Source organism: Callorhinus ursinus, unplaced genomic scaffold (assembly GCF_003265705.2).
Source record: "Callorhinus ursinus isolate GAN/ISIS: 27379988/994484 unplaced genomic scaffold, GSC_fseal_2.0 scaffold4, whole genome shotgun sequence".
Taxonomy (NCBI): Eukaryota; Metazoa; Chordata; class Mammalia; order Carnivora; family Otariidae; genus Callorhinus; species Callorhinus ursinus.
This window is the reverse complement of record NW_027397066.1, coordinates 40,502,359-40,523,639: the sequence shown is the minus strand read 5'-3', so window position 1 is coordinate 40,523,639 and position 21,281 is coordinate 40,502,359. Positions and strand designations below refer to the sequence as shown.

Below are 21,281 nucleotides of genomic sequence, written 5' to 3'. Positions count from 1 at the left end.
ACAGAATACTAAAATTCAAAGTTAGCCCTCAAATTCTGCTTTAGCCAAAACTGTAACTCTAACTGCATTATGAATCACATCAAACTTCACCAGAGCAGAGAGAAAGCACAACGCTGCAACCTACTCTTTCTTCTGCCCATCTACCTAGAAGAGAAAGGGGCAGTAAAACATTTAAAACTGTAGACAGCAAGAGAGAAAAGGAAGACAGGAAAACTTCCATGACCCATCAATACACAAGCTACCCAAAATCTTCAAATTCAAGAATTATCTGTAAGATCGTTTGTAAATCAGACTTTTGTATTGTTGCCTTCAGCAGTATCTGCCAAACAGTACAAAAAAGCCCATTATAAAATGGTTCTTTATTTCATAGTTTAGATATGTTAAATCATGAAATGGAAAATATAACTTCATACAATAAAATTATGAGCATCTTGCCTTTAATAAATGGGTCTATCCCAAGAACCCAACTTCATGAAATAATTCTTTCATGTTATCAACCTATGGCCTAAGGCTTCAAGAGATGATTTACAGGGCCCTGAAGTCATGATGCAGATCTACAGTTCAAACATAATGAAAAGTGTGCAAATAGATGCATATGCATACATACCATATAAAATTCTGTATCAAAAGTTTTCATTACTTACCCCTTTGCCCAATTTCCTCTCATAGGTTTTATGCCGTATTCCTAATCCCAATAGCCCCATACCAACAAGCAGCCACAAAACTAAACAGAAAGAAGAAATAATTGTTTAAAAGAAACTAAGTTTGTCTTTTTAAAAATATTTTTTTGGGGGGGTGCCTGGGTGGCTCAGTCGTTAAGCGTCTGCCTTCAGCTCAGGTCATGATCCCAGGGCCCTGGGATCGAGCCCCGCATCAGGCTCCCTGCTCCGCGGGAAGCCTGCTTCTCCCTCTCCCACTCCCCCTGCCTGTGTTCCCTCTCTCGCTATCTCTCTCTCTCTGTCAAATAAATAAATAAAATCTTTAAAAAATATATATTTTTTTGCAAATAATGCTGTAATAAACATAGGGGTGCACAGATCTTTTCAAATTCATGTTTTCATTTTCTTTGGGTAAATACCCAGAAGAGGAATTACTGGATCACATGGTAGTTCTAGTTTTAGTTTTTTGTTTTCCATAGTGGCTGCACCAGCTTGCAGAGGTGAATGGATAAAGAAGATGTGGTTTATATATTCACAATGGAATATTACTGAGCCGTAAAAAAGAATGAAATCTTGCCATGTGCAATGACACGGATGGATGTAGAGGGAATAATGCTAAGTGAAGTAAGTCAGCCAGAGAAAGACAAATACTATATGATTTCACTCATATGTGGAATTTAACAAAACAAATGAACACAGAAAAAAGAGACAAACAAAAAAACAGACTAACTCTAGAGAACAAACTGCTGGTTACCAGAGGGGAGGTGGGTGGGGAATCGGTGAAATAGGTGATGGGGATTAAGAATACTCTTGTGTTGAGCGCTGAGTATTGGATAGAGCTGCTGAATCATTATACTGTAAACCTGAAACTAATATAACACTGTATGTTAATTATACTTGACTGAAAAATAATAATTTTATGAAATTATTAAATCTATTAGTTAAGGATTTTGTGCAAAGGAGAAGTCTAATTCCTGGGCTAATTTTCATGTGTGATATGTATGCATTACCCATACTTGCAACTCAGGTTTGTCTGGTTCTTTTAAAGATTTTATTTATTTATTTGAGAGAGAGCAAGATCAAGAGAGATCACAGAGGGAGACGAAAAGGGAGAAGTACACTCACTGCTGAGCAGGGAGCCCAACGAGGGGCTTGATCCCAGGACCCTGAGATGGTGACCTGAGCCAAAGGTAGACGCGTAACTGACTGAGCCACCCAGGCACCCCTGCAACTCAGATTTTAAGGGATCTTCCCTGAAAGTGTTCCAAGAACCATAAATATATGCAAGAAATAATATGCAAGAAAACAAGTCTCCATGAGCAGAAACCAGCAGGGAAAAAAAACCCTGTAGAATCAAACTCACAAATACTTCAGATATTGCAGCTTTTAAAGATTTTATTCATTTATTTGACAGAGAGATACACAGCAAGAGAGGGAACACAAGCAGGGGGAGTGGGAGAGGGAGAAACAGGCTTCCCGCTGAGCAGGAAGCCCGATGCGGGGTTTGATCCCAGGACCCCGGGGTCATGACCTGAGCCAAAGGCAGACGCTTAACCGACTGAGCCACCCAGGTGCCCCGATATTGCAGCTTTTAGAATCAGAATACAAAATAAGCATGCTTAACATGTCAAAAAATAAAAGAGGGTATTCAACAGGATGACTAAGAAATAGATTAAATTAATGACTGGGAAAATGTGTGAAGAAATAAAATAGACTTCTAGAAATAAAATTATATAATAAACATAAATAATTGAAATTAGAAACTCAGTGGACAAGAAAGGTAGCAGTAGACAAAGCTGAATAGAGAATTAGTGCAAGGGACAGCTTAAAAACAAAAGTAGATACTCTGAAAGTGGTTAAGGGACATGGAGAAGATATTAAGAAGATCCAACACAATCTAACTGGAGTCAGAAAGGAAGAAGAGAAAGAATGGAAAAGCGGCAATATTTGCAGAAATAAAACTGAGAATTTTCCAGCGGTGATAAAAGACACGATTCTTTAGATTCAGAAAGCCCAAACACTAACAAGCAAGATCGGGGGGAAGATGGAAGGGGCAGGGGTGGGGTGGGAGTCACATCCAGATATACCACAGTGAAACTCCAGAACACCGAAACAAAGAGAAGTCGTAAGAGCTGCCGGAGAAAAAAGGCACATGATCTCCAAAGAGGCAGAGATTACGCTGACAGCTGACTTCTCAACAGCAAGAACGGAAACCAGATAACAGAAGAGTATCTTCAATGTGCTGAGAGAAGGAAAAAAAAAAAATCCAACTACTAAAAGAATAGAAATTGAAAGTATAATTTCCAAACTAGAAAGAGGAGTATAAAGGAGAGGATAAGAAAAAAAGAAGAAAGAAAACCCAATCAATGCAAAAGAAAGCAAGGAGAAAAAGAGGGAGAAATATGCCTAGAGAAGGTAGAAGAAGCAAAAGCAGAAATGACAGAAATAAATAATAATGCATGAGAAATCACAACAAAACTAGATTACATGTTCAAGCTGAAAGACAAGACTGAAGGTCGAGAACAGGCAAAACAATTGAGGCTGTAGAAAGATCAGTAGTTGCCAGGGTTTGGAGTCTGCTTGAGAGTCTCTCTCCCTCTCCCACTGTCCCTCCCGCTCATGCTCTCTCTAAATAAATAAATAAATAAATCTTTAAAAAATAATTATGATAATAAACGTAATAAGAAACTCTGGTGGGGGGTACTGATAGTGGGGGAGGCCGTGTGTATGTGGGGTCAGTGGGTATGTGGGGAATCTCTGTACTTTCTGCTCAAACCAAAAGTGGCTCAAAGAAATAAAGTCTGTTTTTAAAAAAATTACACAGAAATGTCTAAACAACTTTGTAAATAAATGTTCCAAATGCCTCAATCTGATGAGTGAACTAGAGAATTCTGGTTCTTAATTCTACTACGGCTATTAATAACAACAACGGCAACAATAGAGACAAAGACTGTCAGGATTAAAAAACAAACAAAACTTACCAGGTCTTAGTTTTAAGAGATATAACTAAAACATAAGAACACACAAAACAAAACTCTAAATTTTAAAAATGTCCCCCAAATTGTAATATAATCTTTTCAAATTACGATGGAACATATATAAAGGTGTTTACATAATGGTCTCACTGCTTTGTGACATCTCTCTCTTTTAGAAATATATTACAATTTTATTTAGCTTAACTGTTTTCTCTTTACACTATAATATTTTGTCTTCTTTATAAAAATACCAAGTCACAGATGATGGAGACCTGTTTTTACACGTCTTTGTATCCTACATAATGCTGTGTAGTTATGGAGTGGCACTGTATCCTAATACACTATCTGCAAATGTTATCCTTTCAATAAACATTTTTATTTAATCCAGTTCATTTGAAATTAGTCAGATTGAATAGTAAACTCACTTCACTTGTGAATTTCTAGTTCATCAATATTCTGAATGTTAACATATTTAAGCTCCCCAAAAAGGAGAACAAGAAATGAAATAGTCTGAAATAGAAATAGTTCTAATAAGAACAAAGCATTTTGGAAATTCTACCTGTTAAATAATCTTACCTACATGAGAAGTGAAACAAAACTAATACAGAGTATTTGTGGTTGAAATGAGAGGCTGTCAGAGATTTGCTTCAAAGTACTTCACCAAAACCAGTAAGGAAGACAGCTGTTAACAACACTGGCAAAATGTTAATAATCGTTGGAACTCGGTGAAGGGTACATGAGGATTCACTATACTTTTTAATTTCATATATGTTTGAAATTTTATTATAATTAAGTACTTTAAAAAAAGAAAGCAAAACTTACAAAGTTTCATGTATTTTTCACTCTTTCTGAAAAGTGCTTTAGGACTATTTTTTGTTTGAAGAAAATCAAGGCTTTTCTTAGGACCAAATAGCATATTCAGGCCAATAATTAGCATCACTGTCCCTGTTAAAAGAGAAAGCAAGAACATATTACATTTTAATCCAAAAATCCTCCCCATGGTAAATTCCAGGAGCCTAGCTTTCATTTAAATGGACATACCCTGAAAATTCAGCGATTGAGTTAATTTATCTCAGTACCTAAGCAATTACTCTAGTGGTGTTTTGGTAATTGGGATTGATTCTAAGAAATCAGCTAGGTTTCTAGGAACCCTGCTTTAAATGAGAAGACTCCAGCCTTTTCTCTATGAGGAATGTCTTTTCATTTCCTGAGTGTTTCCTTGTTGTTAGGTTGGTAATCGTGTGCTTTGCTGGTGATTTTGCAGAGGAGGGTGGAGTACAAGAGAAAGGAGCCTTTTGAGTCCCTGCTTTGGGGACTGAGTTTTCTGCACTGAAAAGACTTCAAATGCACCAGGTTGAGGAGCACAGGAGGAAGTAACGTAGATTCTTAATCCAGCAGTGTTTGTGACAGTAATTCTCGCCTGGGGTGTGGGTCCTCAACAGAGGACGCATACTACAACTCACACTGAGCCAATAAGGCCGAGCTTGGTGTGCATGCATTACAATGTAACTTATATGTAAAGTTTACATCCTTCTCAAGTCCTATACAATGAGAATGGAAACAGAGGTATGATTGAACAATATCTAAATTAGGAAATGTCAAGTAGAAGTTAAGCTTAGGTGGAAGGCTAGCAAAAACAAAAAAAAATATATGCAATTCTTAGGAAACAGCAGGAGTAAGCTTGATAATAAATGTATTACTGGTGTCTGATTTACTACAGATTCTCTTCAATTGTATTAAAAGCTATGCTGAACATTACCAATTTGCCCTAGTTTTTGTGGCCTTATCAAAGTCACTCTTACTAAAAAAAAAAAAGTTCTTTTTATGCAACTGTAATAAAGCCCTTTCTGCAGTCCCATAGTGAGAGAAAAAAAACCTCAAAAAGCACATCATTCATAACATTCTGAAGAAACAAACTTATGCTTAGAATGGCTCTTACTGTTGTTCGTTTTCTCCACATGGCAGACCCCTAAGCAAGCTGGAGTAAGAAAAAAGCAGGGCATTGGACAAGAAGATAGAGCAGGACAGAGTACACACACCTGAAAGAAACCAGAAGAAATACACAGTTTGCAAAGCCAAGATTATTGACGAGGAAAAGCAGCACTATATGTCTCTAAGTGCATGAGAGCATGGGTGTCTACCAGAAATAGCAAATTCTCAGTTGTTTTTAAACATTTCATATAATTAAAAAAAAATCTATCTTCCAAATCAGCCTTTCCTGACAGATGCCTAGCTCAGGGAGTAGAGAAGTTTATGTGAAGATGTACAGTTGCTGGAAAAATACCAAGGGCCCAGGGGGGAACTACAGGTGGAATTCTAGACCTCTGTGCAGCACTCACCCCAACTATAATTCCATAAGTATTTGTCTACTTTTATGGATGGTGTTGTGCCCGCTATGCTGATGCTCCGGATGGGCAGAGACTTTATGTCCCTTCAATCCCCAGCACCTGGCACCGTGCCTGGGACATACAGGTGCCCAATAATTTAATGCACAAATGGAAAAATGCATTTGTGAACAAACAAGGACTGAATCCCCTACAGACATGTTCTGTCTCCTCAAGTTTTCACAATGTTTATCCTGGAAGCGCTTGACATGTTTTACTCAAACTAAAATGACAGGCGACATTTGATTTGCGTATGCCTGTATTCATCGATAATTTCATCCTTGACAGAAGGCAATTTTTGAAATATTCAACTGAGCTAAGTTTATGAAATTTTCACTTTGGTACATAGTTTACAACCACTGAAATAGAAAATATCTATTCTGTGACTTGGGACTTTATCATTTAGACTAAGATTCATATATGTAAAATATATTTTATTGGCAAAAATATGGTAAATAAAAATCATACATTAAGATTTGGGGAAAAAAATCACAATTCCTTTTTATATTTATGAGCCAACACTGAAATCGCAACATGAGCACCATGATCATACCTTTTCCTAACATAGCCTCTAATACAACTGTTACATAGTATTTCTTTATACTCTACTATGGATTAAACTTGTTTTTTTCTCCCGCACAACTAATTTACTTAAAAAGCCTTTGCAGTAATAAATATTACTGAAACTCACTGATGAATTAAGATATCTTTTAAGTAGTAATTTTTGTTTTACTTTTATCAAGAGTCTATTTTAATTAAAAAATAATAATAATAAGATCATCCTATTTAGCTCCACCAGTCACGTAAAGTGCTAAATCCTAGTCTGCCTGAAGGGTATTTTCAAGTAGTTACTTTAATCCAAACCTTTCAAATATACTCACCCAAAAGCACATCAGATCTCTCTCTAGCATAGACACCTCCTGGGACAAATTTAAAAGCCGTGCACCATGCACAGAAAAATATCTCTAGAAGATAAAATATCATGGCAATGGTCATGGCTTTCCCAGGGCCCGACCCTGAGCTAAGAAGGTGTCCAAGCACTTGAGGCCACATGGATGCTGTGAAGAGGGCGAGCACACAGCCAGAAACAGCAGCTGCCCATGTGGGCAGGTACAGGAGGCCCGCAGCCGAAGCTGCTCCTGTTTGTGACAGAGAGAAAAAGAGAAAGAATCAGACAAAAAGGCAGAAGAGTCTCTTCCATTTTCTTAAAAAAAAAAAAAAAAAAAGAACAGAAAAGAAATAATAGGCTAATAGAAGAAACAGGCTCATATAGAGAAGTTCAGAGCCGGAAGGGACCTCGAGGTCATACTGGTCCAATCTCCAGACGGATGAGCAACTGAGGTCTAGCGTGGTTAACGTGATTCGCTCAAGGTCACACGGCTAGTTACTTGCAAACCTGGAGGCAGAATGTGAGTCTAGTAATTCTCAGTCCAGAGCTATTTCTTCAGGAAGGGCAGGGAGAGAAAAAAGGGCATTTTTAGGTTGTGTTAAGATCCTAACAGAAAAACAAAACAAAACAAAACTGAAAAAACCTGAAATTTTCTGTAATACCAAAAATCTGTCCATTTAATTTAAACAGCCAGATCCAGGGGCGCCTGGGTGGCTCAGCGGTTAAGCGTCTGCCTTCAGCCCAGGTCATGATCCCAGGGTCCTGGGGTCGAGCTCCGTGTCGGGCTCCCTGCTCAGTGGGGGAGTCTGCTTCTCCCTCTGCCCTTGGCCCTGCTTGTGCTCTCTCACTCTCGCTCTGATCTCTCTCTCTCTAATAAATAAACTCTTAAAAAAAAAAAGTAACTTTAAAAAAAATAACTAGCCAGATCCAAGACATTAGGAAACATGGAGAGTCAGCATGGTTTCTAGGACCGTTTTGTTTAAAGAACTTTCTAAAGGGCTTTCCATCCACCTAGATGCCGCCCCTTGTCCTGCAATATCAAAGTGGGCTTTCCCAAGCACACGTCCCTCAGAGAAGATGTGACTGAGAGAGGAGGAGTGGGTCACAGCATTAGCAGTTCTGCAGGCGGTTCATTCACGACCCAGCAGCCTCGTCGGTGTTGAGGGCTATGCCATCTGCCCGGTCCACAGCAGGCAGAGATCAGTTCTGAGACAACGTATCAGGGTCTTACGGCACCCCATTTGGGATCCATCAGGGTAACACCTTTCTGTCAAATGTGACATTTTACAGACAGTTCAGTTGGTGTTGTATAATTGTGACCCACCCTTCCAGGGTATCTCCAGAAGGTTCCTCACTGCTGGGACAAGAACTCCAGAAAAGGAGTGGGGAGCAGGAAGTGGTTCCAGCCAGCCCGCCCTGGTTCCCATCCATCAAAGAGTTCCCTTTGTACCACCACAGGGCAATGAGGTGGGACTGCCTACCCCTCCCTGCCCCCACTTCCAAAAAGAACATCACGCGGATGAAGGCAAGAACCAGATTCCAGAGCCCTTTACGACCCACAGAGGTTAACTCCACAGTAAGACCTGACAATACTTAGATCTGACAATAGTTATTTTAATAATGAAAAAATTATTTCATTTTGAAATGAACAAATGTAATGACTCTCTGCTGTAGAAATTTTTAAAAATTCGTAACTTTTTTTTAAAAGATTTTTATTTATTTATTTGACAGAGAGAGGGAACACAAGCAGGGGGAGTGGGAGAGGGAGAAGCAGGCCTCCCGCCGAGCAGGGAGCCCGATGCGGGGCTAGATCCCAGGACTCTGGGATCATGACCTGAGGCAGAAGGCAGACGCTTAACGAATGAGCCACCCAGGCGCCCCAAAGCTACAAAACTTTAAAGCAGTTAAGGATCGCCTAAGACCGAGCTGATCACAGCCAATACTCATATGTATTTTTCCCTTACGTCTTGTTCTATGTATATAAAAAAGTATTTTTACACGAATGGAATCATACCACATATTGAGGATTATGTTCTTCTTTTTATGTGACATTATATCCAAGAACATTTCTTCATAGCATTGGTTTTTTTCAAAAACATTTTTATGTATATATACTATACTATGGATAAATACACCACAAGACAAGCCACCATTTTCCTACTGTTGGCCATTTACGAAGCTTCCAACACTGTGAGGAACGGCTTTCTTTGTCAACTAATCTCTTACTGCATCTTTGATCATTTCCTTAAAATAATCCTTTAAAAAGAGATTTAAAAGTACAAGTACCATGTCAAGAGGTAAAAGCATTTTATTTATTTATTTTTAAAGATTTTATTTATTTATTTGACAGAGAGAGACAGCGAGAGAGGGAACACAAGCAGGGGGAGTGGGAGAGGGAGAAGCAGGCTTCCTGCTTGAGCAGGGAGCCCGATGCGGGGCTCGGTCCCAGGACCCTGGGATCATGACCTGAGCCGAAGGCAGATGCTTAACGACTGAGCCACCCAGGCACCCCAGTAAAAGCGCTTTAAAGAGTCATTACTTATGGTCAACTGCTTTTGTAAGAGGTTGTATCAATCTTCATTTCCTCCAGAAACTTTGCCCAAAGTCTCACCTTTTGAACGCTGCCAAAATTATTTCTTTCTAAAAATCTCTACCAAATTAATGAGGAAAATAGTATCATATTTTGGGAGTTTCACTTTTCTGATGATTAGTGTGAATTTTTCCTGGTACCAGCTTACAAAGGCTGTTTTTTTTTAAAAAAAAGAATGAGTCCTGAGTTGATATTCTAAACGAAAGACATTCAAATGACTTTGTTGTTTTTGTCTTACTACAAAGAATTACCCGGAGGGGAAGAAAACATCTTTTCAAATTCCCTTGACTGTCACCGCTTTTATTTTTAATTTCCATTTCTAAATGAGCTACCTATTTTTACGTCCACTACACTTGTATTTTTAAATAGCTTATAAATTCAAAATCCAAAATTCAGAAAGGTGAAACGGAGTCTTTCTGGCCCGTCACCCATTAATTCCCCCAATGGAGGCAACCATTGTTAGCACTTTGTCTTCTGCTTATTTCCAGAGATCGTATGATGCATAGAAAGAAATCTATGCATGTGTGGGCATTTCCGTCCCTTTTTCATACCAGTGATGGCATATGACATACACTGTTAATCACTCTGCCTCTTTCACTTAACTCTATATCTTAGCTGTTTTGTGTTTGAAACTGAGTCCTTCCAAGTAATCTCCTCCAAATCTTTATATCTAAGACACCAAGCAGAATGGTAACTGAATATTCCAATAATATTTATAATAACTAACATGTTAGTTTTCAATAGATCAAATTTTTCATACAATAAAATCATAGGACCACTGTAGAGTACACCGGGCTCCTCTCCACGTGTTTGGTACACCTGTTTTTTCTCTTAATAGAACTTTGATTTTAATAATTTAATTGCCACCAAGATTTAAAGCTCCTGTCTCTTTGCATTTGTGAAATTCTATTGGTCATTGCCATGATTTATTTCATGCTAAGACCCACTGGGATTGCAAATTTTAACTGTACAATGAAAAGAAAATAAGGTTTATTTTTCTATACTCTGCTCTATGAGACAGTTTCCAGAGATGGGACACAGTGAAAAGGGGGCACCATTTCTAGGTAATTGTGTGAGCTCCAACTTATTTCAGGTGAACAGAGACGGAGCTGAAGCCCATGATTTGTGGCCCTGCTTTCCTCTTTACTGCAAAGAGCCCATTAGAAGCCTCAAACCCGCTTGCCCCTGGGGTCTTTTTAAACTACTATTTAATACTTCAGAGAGACAGCAAAACTAGATTAGGTCTGACTTTACTTATCGGGGGGAAATAAGTATCAGCATACTACTAGAGGGTCCCAGATTTTCTGTCCTTTAACTAACAGTTTATGTTTCTGGGGACCTCGGTTTTCCCATGTTTAAAGTGAAGCTGCCAATTCCCTGCCCAGGAAGCATGTTGCTTATATCCCATGAAAAAAGGCATGCTATCCATGCTGAAGAAACTTCCAATGTACTTCATGTCCCTTTCCCCAATGGTGTACAGATTAAGAAGCTATTTTTGCTCACTGCAAATTCGGCATTTACAAGAGCCCTTTTCTTGAGGAATCTTCTTAGCACATCTCTGATGAGAAGAAAGGTTACTTCTGTATGCTAGTCATACAAACTTCCACGGACCCCGCATAGGATGCCTATCAGAAAATACGCACACAAGTAAAAACAGGTCACCATGACTGCGGGGGTTTGCTCATGCAGCTCCAGGAGGACGAGGACCTGGCTAAGCTCATTAATTGAGCCATCTATGTGGATTACACGTGTATCTCCACGCAAGAGTGATGGTACTCAGGGTGTAAAGAAATGTACTTACTATGCTAGTCAACCCGCACCTTCTATTATGGCTACACAGTCTCGAACCCACACAGGGCATCCAGGGTAACACTCTGGATCACCTGGCTAATGAACACGTATGGGGCATCTCTCCTCACAGAAACCAATTACGCTGTTTGCTCTGTCACGGAGTGGGGAGTTTTTTATTTAACACTAAAACTGACTCCAACCATTTCCGCCTTTTAAGGGGAAGGCAGAAGAGTGCCACAATTCGGTCATAGTAATAAAATATAGTCATAAAAATAAGTAGTTGCTCCTACAATATGATGGCCTCCATCAATATCCTGTAATCCTAACGGGTGTGACTGGGAGGAGAGGATCCCAGCCTTTGAATGAGCAAAGGTGGACCCCAAAGCTGGGTTGAGGGGTGGACGCCAAGGAGAGTGTTCCTTAATACCAGAGAAGCAGGGAAGCTTGGAGAGGGCAAGATGTCTGGCAACGTGGTGGTGCCTGACCTCCATCTCCTCAGCCCTGCGGGAACACTGTTACTGACACACATGGCTTGTCCGGGAGATGGGGGAGGGTATGGAGGCATCAGGGAGCAGTACGCAGCTACAGGAGGAGAGAGGCAATGAAGTAGGAGGAAGCAGGAACCTGGAGCCGGCAGGCACTGGCACCCTTGGTGATACTCGGGCTCCAGTGGCTGCAGCTGCTTACAGCAGCCAACCTGGCAACAGCACAGATCGGTATGGCCGCCTTGGCCGTCGGCTTCCACTCCAGGCGAGCATGCCTGCAAGGAAGCGGTCAACCAGAGCAGAATTGCGGGCACTTCTACAGGCAAACTCCACGTACCTGTAACCCACCAGATTAAACTGGAACTGGGAAACCATGAAGACGCCGAGAGCATCAATCCGCTCGCCAAGCCCAGCAGGACTGCACCTCTGTAAGAAAATGACACGTTATGGGGCACCTGCCATCATTAATATTTCACTGCCCCAAATATAAAAGGGAAATACATCTCCTACCTCTAGGTACCTCCAAGGGATAATATGAGGGTGAAAAAACCCACTGAGATCATGAAAGCCCGTTGAAAACCAACATAATATCCATTCAGAAGATGTAAGTAATAGCAGCTCAGACTTGAGATAAATGATTATCTTCAATCTTTCATGGTCAAGATAAAACACAATGACAGTTTTCTCAGACTATTAAATTAGAATCTATATTGGCCATGTGACATTTTATTTTATTTTTAAAGATTTTATTTATTTATTTGAGAAAAAGAGTGCAGCTTGATAGCATGGGGAGGAACAGAGGGGGAGGGAGAGGGACAAGCCGACTCTGCACCGAGCTCGGAGCCCCGTGCAAGCTGTCCATCCCGGGACCCTGAGAACATGGCCTGAGCTGAAATAGTTATCTGAGGTAGATGTTTTAAAGGTTCCTCCAATCTTTTTACATGAAAGGCTGGGCCTGAACACAGGAGAAAACAAGTATCCCAAAGATTAGAGAAAGGGTTAATGAGGACCAAGTACACAAACCAACACTTAAACTCAAGATTGCGGACTCCCCAGGTGCCCCATGGTTGGAGCAAGTACCAGAGGATGCAAAGATCTCCCTGGGCTTCCCTCCCTCTCAGAGAATACAGACCGACGCCCAGACTGCCAACCTGGTCTCTCAATCAGGGCACTGGGGTCTCATCCCACCAAATGCCAAATGAGGGGTCTGGAGGAAATGGGCAGGGAACGCCATGTCTCCCCTGCCCCGGAGAACGCTCCTCCAGGCGGGGATTCCTCAGAGTGCCCAAGCAGGAGCTCCCAGAACCTCTTACTCAGCCATGCATATCCTTCAGCCTTCCATCACCTGCTTTTTAGCAATCCTTCAGCACGGGGGCAAACACCCACAGTACGCAATAATGTCATGCTAGGTTGGGAAAGTGGAATATGAACTATCTGGCTGGCACAGATCTAGCTGCTCAACGAAAGAAGTATTTCTTCCTTCAACTATACTAGCCAATTTCTTGATTGCTTCCAAACCGAAACTCACCCAAATGGGTTAGGATCTGGCCCTGGATGGGGGTGCCCACTCACTGCCCATCTGGAAACAAGCGAGACCTCTCCAAAAATCCAATGGGTGAGGAACACAAGACTGCCAAAGGCAGCCCCTGCCAACCACCAGGCAGGTGTGGAGGCCATGCCCTTGGCTGCCTCTCCAGGCTTTCTTCCCTCTGGTTTATTGCAGTCACCATCTAGGATAGAAAAAAAAAAAAAATGGAAAAGAGTCAGTTACATGAAAATTTACCCTCTACCTTTCACAGACCTTTAGCAAGCTAAGAAATGGCACCTGGCTTCAGGGAGCTTATTTCAGAAGGGAAGGTGAGACATGAACCTACAATACAAAGCAGAACAGGCTGAGAAGCTAGTTGGTGGGAGAGACGATTTCAGACAGGCTAGATCAGGAATGGCTTAGAGAGAACAAATCATTTGGGAATTTCATAAGTGAAAATGCATCAAGGGGAGCGCGCCTGGGTGGCTCAGTTGGTTAAGCGTCTGCCTTGGGCTCAGATCATGATCCCGGGATCCTGGGATCAAGCCCTGTGTCAGACTCCCTGCTCAGCGGGGAGCATGCTTCTCCCTCTCCCTCTGCCTCTCCATACCACTCTTGCTCTCTCTCTCAAATAAATAAAATCTTAAAAAAAAAAGAAATGCAGCAAGTTATTTACTGTGAAGTTAATAGTTACGTGAAGTTAACAGTTATGAGCAAAATTATGGAGAGAAAAGGGGACTGATATGTTCAGGGAATACCAGGCCGCATCCCCCCCCCCCCAGAACAGGGCTCTCATCTAACCCACTGAGCACCCAGAGGAACAGCAGTACACTGACTGAGCAGTTACTGAGGGTCAGGTCCTGTTCCCAGCCTTTGATACAAACTCATTCCATCCTCCCAACAACTTCATGAGGTAAACTCTATTACTAGTCCCATTTTACAGATTAGAAAACTGAGACCCAGAGAGAACAAGCCACTTGTCCAAGATCATACTGGTAAATAGAGCTTAGGCAGACTGGCTCCCGTGCCTCTGTGCCTAACTACACCATACTTCATGGGACTCTTTCACCAAGACGTCTCATTTCATTGCATCAATGACTTCACATAGAAAAACGTAAGAACTGGACAAAATGCTGGCAGGAGAATTTCTTTGTAGGAACAGACAGCCTGTTGGGCAGATGCCTCATGATACTGTGAAGCTCTCCACAGGGTAGAAGAAAGCCTTAGGGTCTGCCTGTGGGGCTGGCAGCTAGATTTCACAAGGAGGAAGAAAGCCCTTCTGCTACTAAAGGGGTCAGAAGGAGAGCAGAGCTGGGAGCCACAGGGATGACGGGGAGAGTGGTGAAGATGCAGGAGGCCAGGACCTGGAGACTAAGCAGACTTTAGGAAAGGAGAGACCTAAACTAAATTCGCCAAGAATCACTGCTGTGTCCTATGGCGCGGGACCTCTCCCCCAGGACCCAGCAAATCTTTGATAAAACTACAGAAATGCCTGGTATGATCTGATATTCCGGGCAAACAGGTGAGGAGTCTGGAGTTTCGTAAATGAGGCACAGGGCAAAAACAGGAAGGGACCAACAACTGGGTCACATAAATTTAAAACAGGCGAGAAAGAAGAAAACTCAAGTCAGGAAATGTAAACGATACCCTGACGTGCAGATCTTTATCAGGCTGTACCTGTGAAATTTGCTGCCTGAGTTGCCACCTTTAGATGTTAGTGTTTTATAAAACATAAAGCATGTATTAGGGCGCCAGACTGCATTCTAAATGTTCTAACTAATATTAATGTCACTTGACCAATCTGCTCGCCTGATGCTCCCTTACTCTCACTGCCCCCGTTTCATGCAAAAGTTGGGGCCAAAGGGGGATTACACAAGCACTTTGTTCATGGTGAGCCAAAACCCTCTAAACTTCCATTAATCTGTGAGATTTCTCCTTGTATTGACAAAAGAATAGTGACTCACTGAGACTTACACAAAAAGCCAGGTGTAAGTTAACCAGAATCTAGTAACACTTCTCCCTTCTTTTGAGAAGGATCTCAACTTAGCGTATGGACCAAACATCCAAGTTGGGGATGTCTATGCCTCTGAGAAAGTCAGCTCCAGAGAGAGACAGGTGACTTGAAAGGTGGTGTAAATATGCAAGATTTCCTTTCTTTTCAAGTTTCAGACTTGAAGCTTAAGTATCTTCAGACTCCCGGGGTGTCTGGGTGGCTCAGTCGGTTGGGCGTCTGACTCTCCATTTCGGCTCAGGTCGTGATCTCGGGATCCTGGGATCGAGCCCTGTGTTGGGCTCCCTGCTCAGAGGGGAGTCTGCTTGTCTCCCTCTCCCTCTGCCCCTCCCCCTGCTCACTCGCTCACTTTCTTTTTCAAATAAATAAATCTTTAAAAAAATATATCTTCAGATGCCCACAAAAAAAAAAAAAAATACAAAGAACCCAGATAGTTCTCCCAGCACTTGCTGACAACTAACTTCTCAGAGTGTTAGAGATATACTGGGGTCAGTATGGAGGAAGAGAAATGAAGGGTCTCATCCTGGAAAGCTCCGTCCGGAGGGAAAAGGGAGAAAGACAGAGCTGAAAGCCAGCTGGGAGTCTGAGGCCTGTTTTACCCTCCCACTCCACACTGATAAGAGCCAGAAATTTTCACCGTCTGTTCTGGCAAGGAAAAGGTGCCTTCTGCTTAGATAATACTCCACTGGCTATGGCAGTTACTATTTCAGAGGGACAGAACATTGAAATGGAGAAATAGTGCAGAAAGACTTTTTATCTTTTCAAGATGTGTTGCATTCAGATAAGAAAAGTAAACTATGCCAGAGAGCAAATTCTTAAAAAACAAAACAAAACTGAGCGTACACTTACCTGTATAAATGCGATCAAGTGTGGCTATGGTACTTAATGTCAGTATCACTCTGTTGGACATCTGATAACTCCAGACTGGGTTTAGTGAAGTGTACCAGATGCGGAGAACAAGAAGAAGAATCTGTCCTAAAATGAATCCCCAGATTCTGAGGTACCTGTAAATACAAAAATATATTTAACAACTTTTTATGTGGTTTCTGTGTGCTATGTTCATAGTGAATGTCATAATTCAGAGAATGAGTATATGAAACAGTCCTGTTGGTAATTTGCAGTAAGGAATATGCCTTAGTCTTTATATAGTCCATTACCTAGGCAACTTGTTATAATTCCTTAATTCTCAAAACATGATGGAGACTGATGGCAAGCATTCCCATTCTGATTTTGTGAAAAAGAAAAAAAAATGAGACTTCTACAAGCTGTATGCAAAGTAAGTACTATCACTTGGAATTCCTGGTCCCAACCTCCCGCTTGGAAAGTGATCACACTTGTTTGTCTACAGGCATAAGATACAAACCTCTGTCCATAGACAGAAGATACCATACCTTTGCAAGCCACTTCCTGCCCACCATGTCACGGCTTGCAGGATCAGCGAGGAAGACACACCAAGGGCAAGGACCACCAGCCGAACCCTGGCATTTGGAGCCAGGAAGGAAGCTATGCCGCCTACAAACAAATAAAGGGGAGCTAAACATTTCTGGCAATCGTGCATTGGGACCTCATGATCTGCATTTGGTAACTGTTGTGTCTTATACCATCTTTATACTCAGGTAGATCAAGTTAATATGTAATCGTGTGTATCAATCTTTAAAAAATTTTTGTGATGTCATTCGTAACATAAAATCCACTACGTTAAAGCGTACAATTCAGTGTCTTCTAATATCCTCACAAAGTTCTGCACCTATCACCACTATGTAATTCCAGAATATTTTCACCACCCCAAAAAGAAATCCATACCCATTATCAGACCCTCCTTTTTCCTCCTCCCCACCACCCCAGCCCCAGGCAATCACTAATCTTCCTGTATGTCTGGATTTTTCCCATTCTGAGCATTTCGTATAATGGAATCATATAACATGTAGCCTTCTGTGACTGGCTTCTTTCACTTAGCCTAAGGTTTTCAAGGCTTATCCATACTGTAGCATGTATTAGTACTTCATTCCTTTTTATGGCTGATTAACAGTCCACTGCACTGATATAGTACATTTTGTTCATCCATTCATCAGCGATGGGCATTTGGGTTGCTTCAATTCTTTGGCTATTAAGAATAATTTTGCCATAACCATTTGTGTTTGAGGTCATATGTGAACCAATGTTTTCATTTTTCTTGGGTATATACTAAGAAGTGGAGTTGTTAGGTCATATGATAACTCTCTTTAACATTTTGAGGAACTGCCAAACTGTTTTCTGAAGCAGCAATCATAGTACGTGAAGCTACATACAAATGTATGTGTATGGGGAGGGAGGTGTTCCTTGTATTCTACACATTTTAGTATTTTTAAGAACCAATTATACTTCCTTTCCAATAAACCAATCATATTCTTTGCTCTGTTATCTATTGAGTTGTTGGCCCTTTTTATTACTGATTTGTAGAAACCCTATGTTAGTGAAACTAGCCCTTTGGCTAAAAGAGCTGCACGTATCTTTCCTAATTTGTTGTTTGACTTTGCTTTACTATCCTGTTCATCATGCACAATTTTTCTATTTTCATGCAGTAGCATTCAACAATTTTTAATGATTTCTGACTCTTGTATCGTAGTTGGGAAAAGAACACAAAATGTTCAAGAGGTGACCTGTTCTCCCTCTTCATTTCAGTGATCCTTAGGCTTTTCCAATCTGACAGAAAAGTTAGAACTGTTAGAGGCATGGACTCTTGGTGTAGCCTTCCAATTCCACTAAAACTCTTTAAGGTAGTCATAAGAGAAAGAGAAATCTTGTTTCATTTAATCATTTAGCATTCAAAGAACAGTCTACATATTTTCACTTGATTTTTGACAAAAAGAAAAACCTTAAAGAAGCACTTTTAAATCTTACCCACAGTAGTTATCCGCAACAGAATGAGCATCCACTTCTCGTTAGCCAATTTCCAGAAAGGAGTAAATACTAGGAATATTGGAGAAAGAAACGCTATGCCAAAGCCTTCAAGCCCAGTGAGTTCTAGAGTTTGCAGGGGAAAGTAATAGATCATCGGTCCCAGGCCATGGCAGAGAGACCAAGAAACATACCCTAGGGGGAAAAATGTTTTAAAGAGAAAAAAAAATGTTTAAAGGGCAAGTGTAAAGGTGTCCTTGTTTCCCCGCAGTAGCCCTGCACCCCGCCCCCATAACTGCTCTGGCCGACCCACCCTGCTTCACCATTCTGACCTTAACAGGGTTCCACTACAGAATTCCTCCCCTCTAACCCATCAGAAAGAGAATGTCCAAGGATGAGAATGGGTCCTGCTGTGGTGAGTCGCTTGACACCCCTTGTTTGCTCCTTTAACCTTGTTCACACTCCCACAGGTTGTCCCTTTCTTAAAACCTCTTTACCTGGACCATCTGGGTTGAATTTGATGTTCTGTCAGGACCCTAATTGATAAAATGTCTTTACCTAAGTCAACCCCTCTATAAAGAGCAGTATCATGAAAATCAAAAAGAAGAACAAACAGGGGCGCCTGGCTGGCTCAGTTGGATGAGCATGCGGCTCTTGATCTCTGGTCGTGGGTTCAAGCCCCATGTTGGATGAAGAGATTATGAGAAAAAAAAAAAAAAGCAAAGAAAAAAAGGGGTGGGGGGGGACAAGCAGCAGGACCCCCTTCCTCCCACTCCAGACGGCACCCAAAGGCAGGTTAGTTAGGCAACAATCATTTTCTTGTAAGTAGACTTTTTTAAACCTAACCTTAGGAGACAGTATGGGGTAAGTGAAAAACCTAGATCTGAAGTCAGGCTCACCTCTGCCAACTACTGACTGCATCATCATCTACATTAATGATAATTAACTAATGGGCACTTACTATGTGTCAACATCTGTGCTAAGTATTTACAGAGATCATCTCTCTTGTTTCCTCATCCAACTCATGTCCTATGAAATGGGCACTTTTTACTCCCCTCTTACAAATGTAAAAGCAAAGAAAACTGTGATTCAGAAAGTTATTGCCTAAGGTCAAAACCGTAGCACATGGCGGAGTGAACCTAAACCCGGGCAGTCTGGTTCCAAATGCAGCCATCTATTTTCGTCACATGTAGTTAACTTTCTCCCCTCGTACTTCTCAGCCTTCCTTTCTTAATCAGCAAAATAGCTCTTTTACCCACCTCACAGGGTTGTTAGGATTAAATGAGATCAAGTACTCAGAGTACCTAGCACCCTGGGTACTTACTGAACGTAATTCACGTTACACTGCTGTACTTATGAGATACATTTGGAGCCAGGGCAAAAGCGGGGCGGGGGGGGGGGGGCTTCTGAATATGAGCAGCTCCCAGAAAATCAAGTTTTTAGGCAGGTGCCCCTCCCAAGCCCAAGAAATGTTTCATAATGAACAGCGAGGTGATAGCATTCTCCCAAACGTTTGGCTGGGAATTTTTTTTTATTTTATTTATTTATTTCAGAGAGAGAGAGAATGAGAGATAGAAAGCACGAGAGGGAAGAGGGTCAGAGGGAGAAGCAGACTCCCCGCCGAGCAGGGAGCCCGATGTGGGACTCGATCCCGGAACTCGATCCCGGGACTCCAGGATCATGACCTGAGCCGAAGGCAGTCGCTTAACCAACTGAGCCACCCAGGCGCCCTTGGCTGGGAATTCTGATTTTAATCACACAAGTCCGACAGAATTACGCCAATAATTGTTCTTGGGACTTTTGGCAAAGCTGTTAAGTGCACACACAGGACTTGAGTTCGACGCTCTTCGTCAAATGCCCAAGGGTGAGGTGTGCCCACCTCAGGCCGCGGGGGGACACGGCGGCCCCTTTCCTTCAGAAAGGTAAGGTCCAGCACTGAAGTTTATTAATCTAAACTTAAAGGTCTGGGGGGCTGTACAGCAGCGCCAGTTCAAGGCCTCCACGTGGAGAACTGGGCGCAATCCCAGGGTGGCGGGGGAGCTCGGAGGCACTGTCTCCCCCCCACCCCGCCCCGAATCCTCGGCTTCCCATCCCCAATCTGGGTCTCGTCTTTTTTTGACTTCGGTAGCAAAACTTCCCAGGGGACGTCTCTATTTGGGGCGCGGAGCGCGCTCCCTCCTTCCCGAGCCCAGCCCCCCGGCCCAGCGCCGTGGCTCCAGACAGGCGCGGGGAGAGGGCCGCCCCGACCGAGCGCCCAGGGCGGCCTCGGCTTACCCAGCAGGCTCTCCAGGAGGATCTCTCGCCACAGCCAGGGCATGGCCGCGACGTGGAGCCGCGCTTCTTCAGCCAGCAGCACGCGCCCGCCCCGCGCCCACCGCTGCGTCCTCGGGAGCTGGGTCCGCGCGCACGTCCCCTCGCCGAGCCGGCCGCCACCCACCAGCCCGCGGCCAGCGCGCCCAGCCGAGCCCGGGCGAGGGTGGGGCCGCCGCGCGTCCGCCTCCGCTCCCCACGCCCAGCCCAGCCTGCCCGGGCGCGTGCCAGCTGCGCGCTCCGGCGCCGGCCCCGCGACTGCTCCCGGCGGGCTCACGGGAGCCTCGGACCCCTACGTCGGGCAAAACTCGGGGCGCCCGGCCCGGCCGCAGAGCAGCCCGGGGAAGGAGCGCTGCAGACGCCCGGGAGGGCGGGAACCGGCGTAGCGTCGGGCCGGGGGTGCCGGGTTTAAACGAGGCCCACGGGGGTGAGCTAACGAGGGGAAGGGTGGAAGGGAGGGGGCCTGCAGGACGGGCGCCCGCGCTCTGGGCGAACAGGAGCCAACAGCACCTCGGCTTTCTTAAGGCCTGGGGGACGCTCGGGAGGCGGGCGGCTCCCCAGGCTGCGCTACTCCTTCTCAGCTTGGTGGTAAACAAATTGCGCTCGGGAAGGGTGGTCCAAACATTCTAGAGGCTCCAGGATCTTCTGTGGCTTTTAGAGACGTCGCAACCCTTGCTCAGGGGAGAGAAAACCGCTGATGTGCGGGGAAACTCTGCCTTCCTCAACTTCATGAATACTGATGTTTGAGAGCGCCCATCCCTAAGGAGAAAGGGAGAGACGTT

The 21,281-nt window shown here is 43.0% G+C and overlaps 1 protein-coding gene across 1 annotated transcript in view; it reads right to left on the bottom strand.

Annotated features, from left to right (window-relative positions):
* Positions 1 to 20,607, bottom strand: part of CWH43 (cell wall biogenesis 43 C-terminal homolog) — a 50,235-nt gene extending 29,628 nt beyond the window's left edge. Inside the window, exons 1-9 of the mRNA XM_025887541.2 lie at positions 20,464 to 20,607; positions 18,193 to 18,384; positions 16,704 to 16,824; positions 16,162 to 16,316; positions 13,302 to 13,503; positions 12,111 to 12,199; positions 6,900 to 7,157; positions 4,457 to 4,579; positions 645 to 724 (exon numbers count right to left, since the gene is read on the bottom strand). Coding sequence (XP_025743326.1) covers positions 645 to 724; positions 4,457 to 4,579; positions 6,900 to 7,157; positions 12,111 to 12,199; positions 13,302 to 13,503; positions 16,162 to 16,316; positions 16,704 to 16,824; positions 18,193 to 18,384; positions 20,464 to 20,506 — 1,263 coding nt within the window. The 5' untranslated portion in view covers positions 20,507 to 20,607. The remainder of the gene's footprint in view (positions 1 to 644; positions 725 to 4,456; positions 4,580 to 6,899; positions 7,158 to 12,110; positions 12,200 to 13,301; positions 13,504 to 16,161; positions 16,317 to 16,703; positions 16,825 to 18,192; positions 18,385 to 20,463) is intronic.
* Between the last annotated feature and the right edge of the window lie 674 nt (positions 20,608 to 21,281).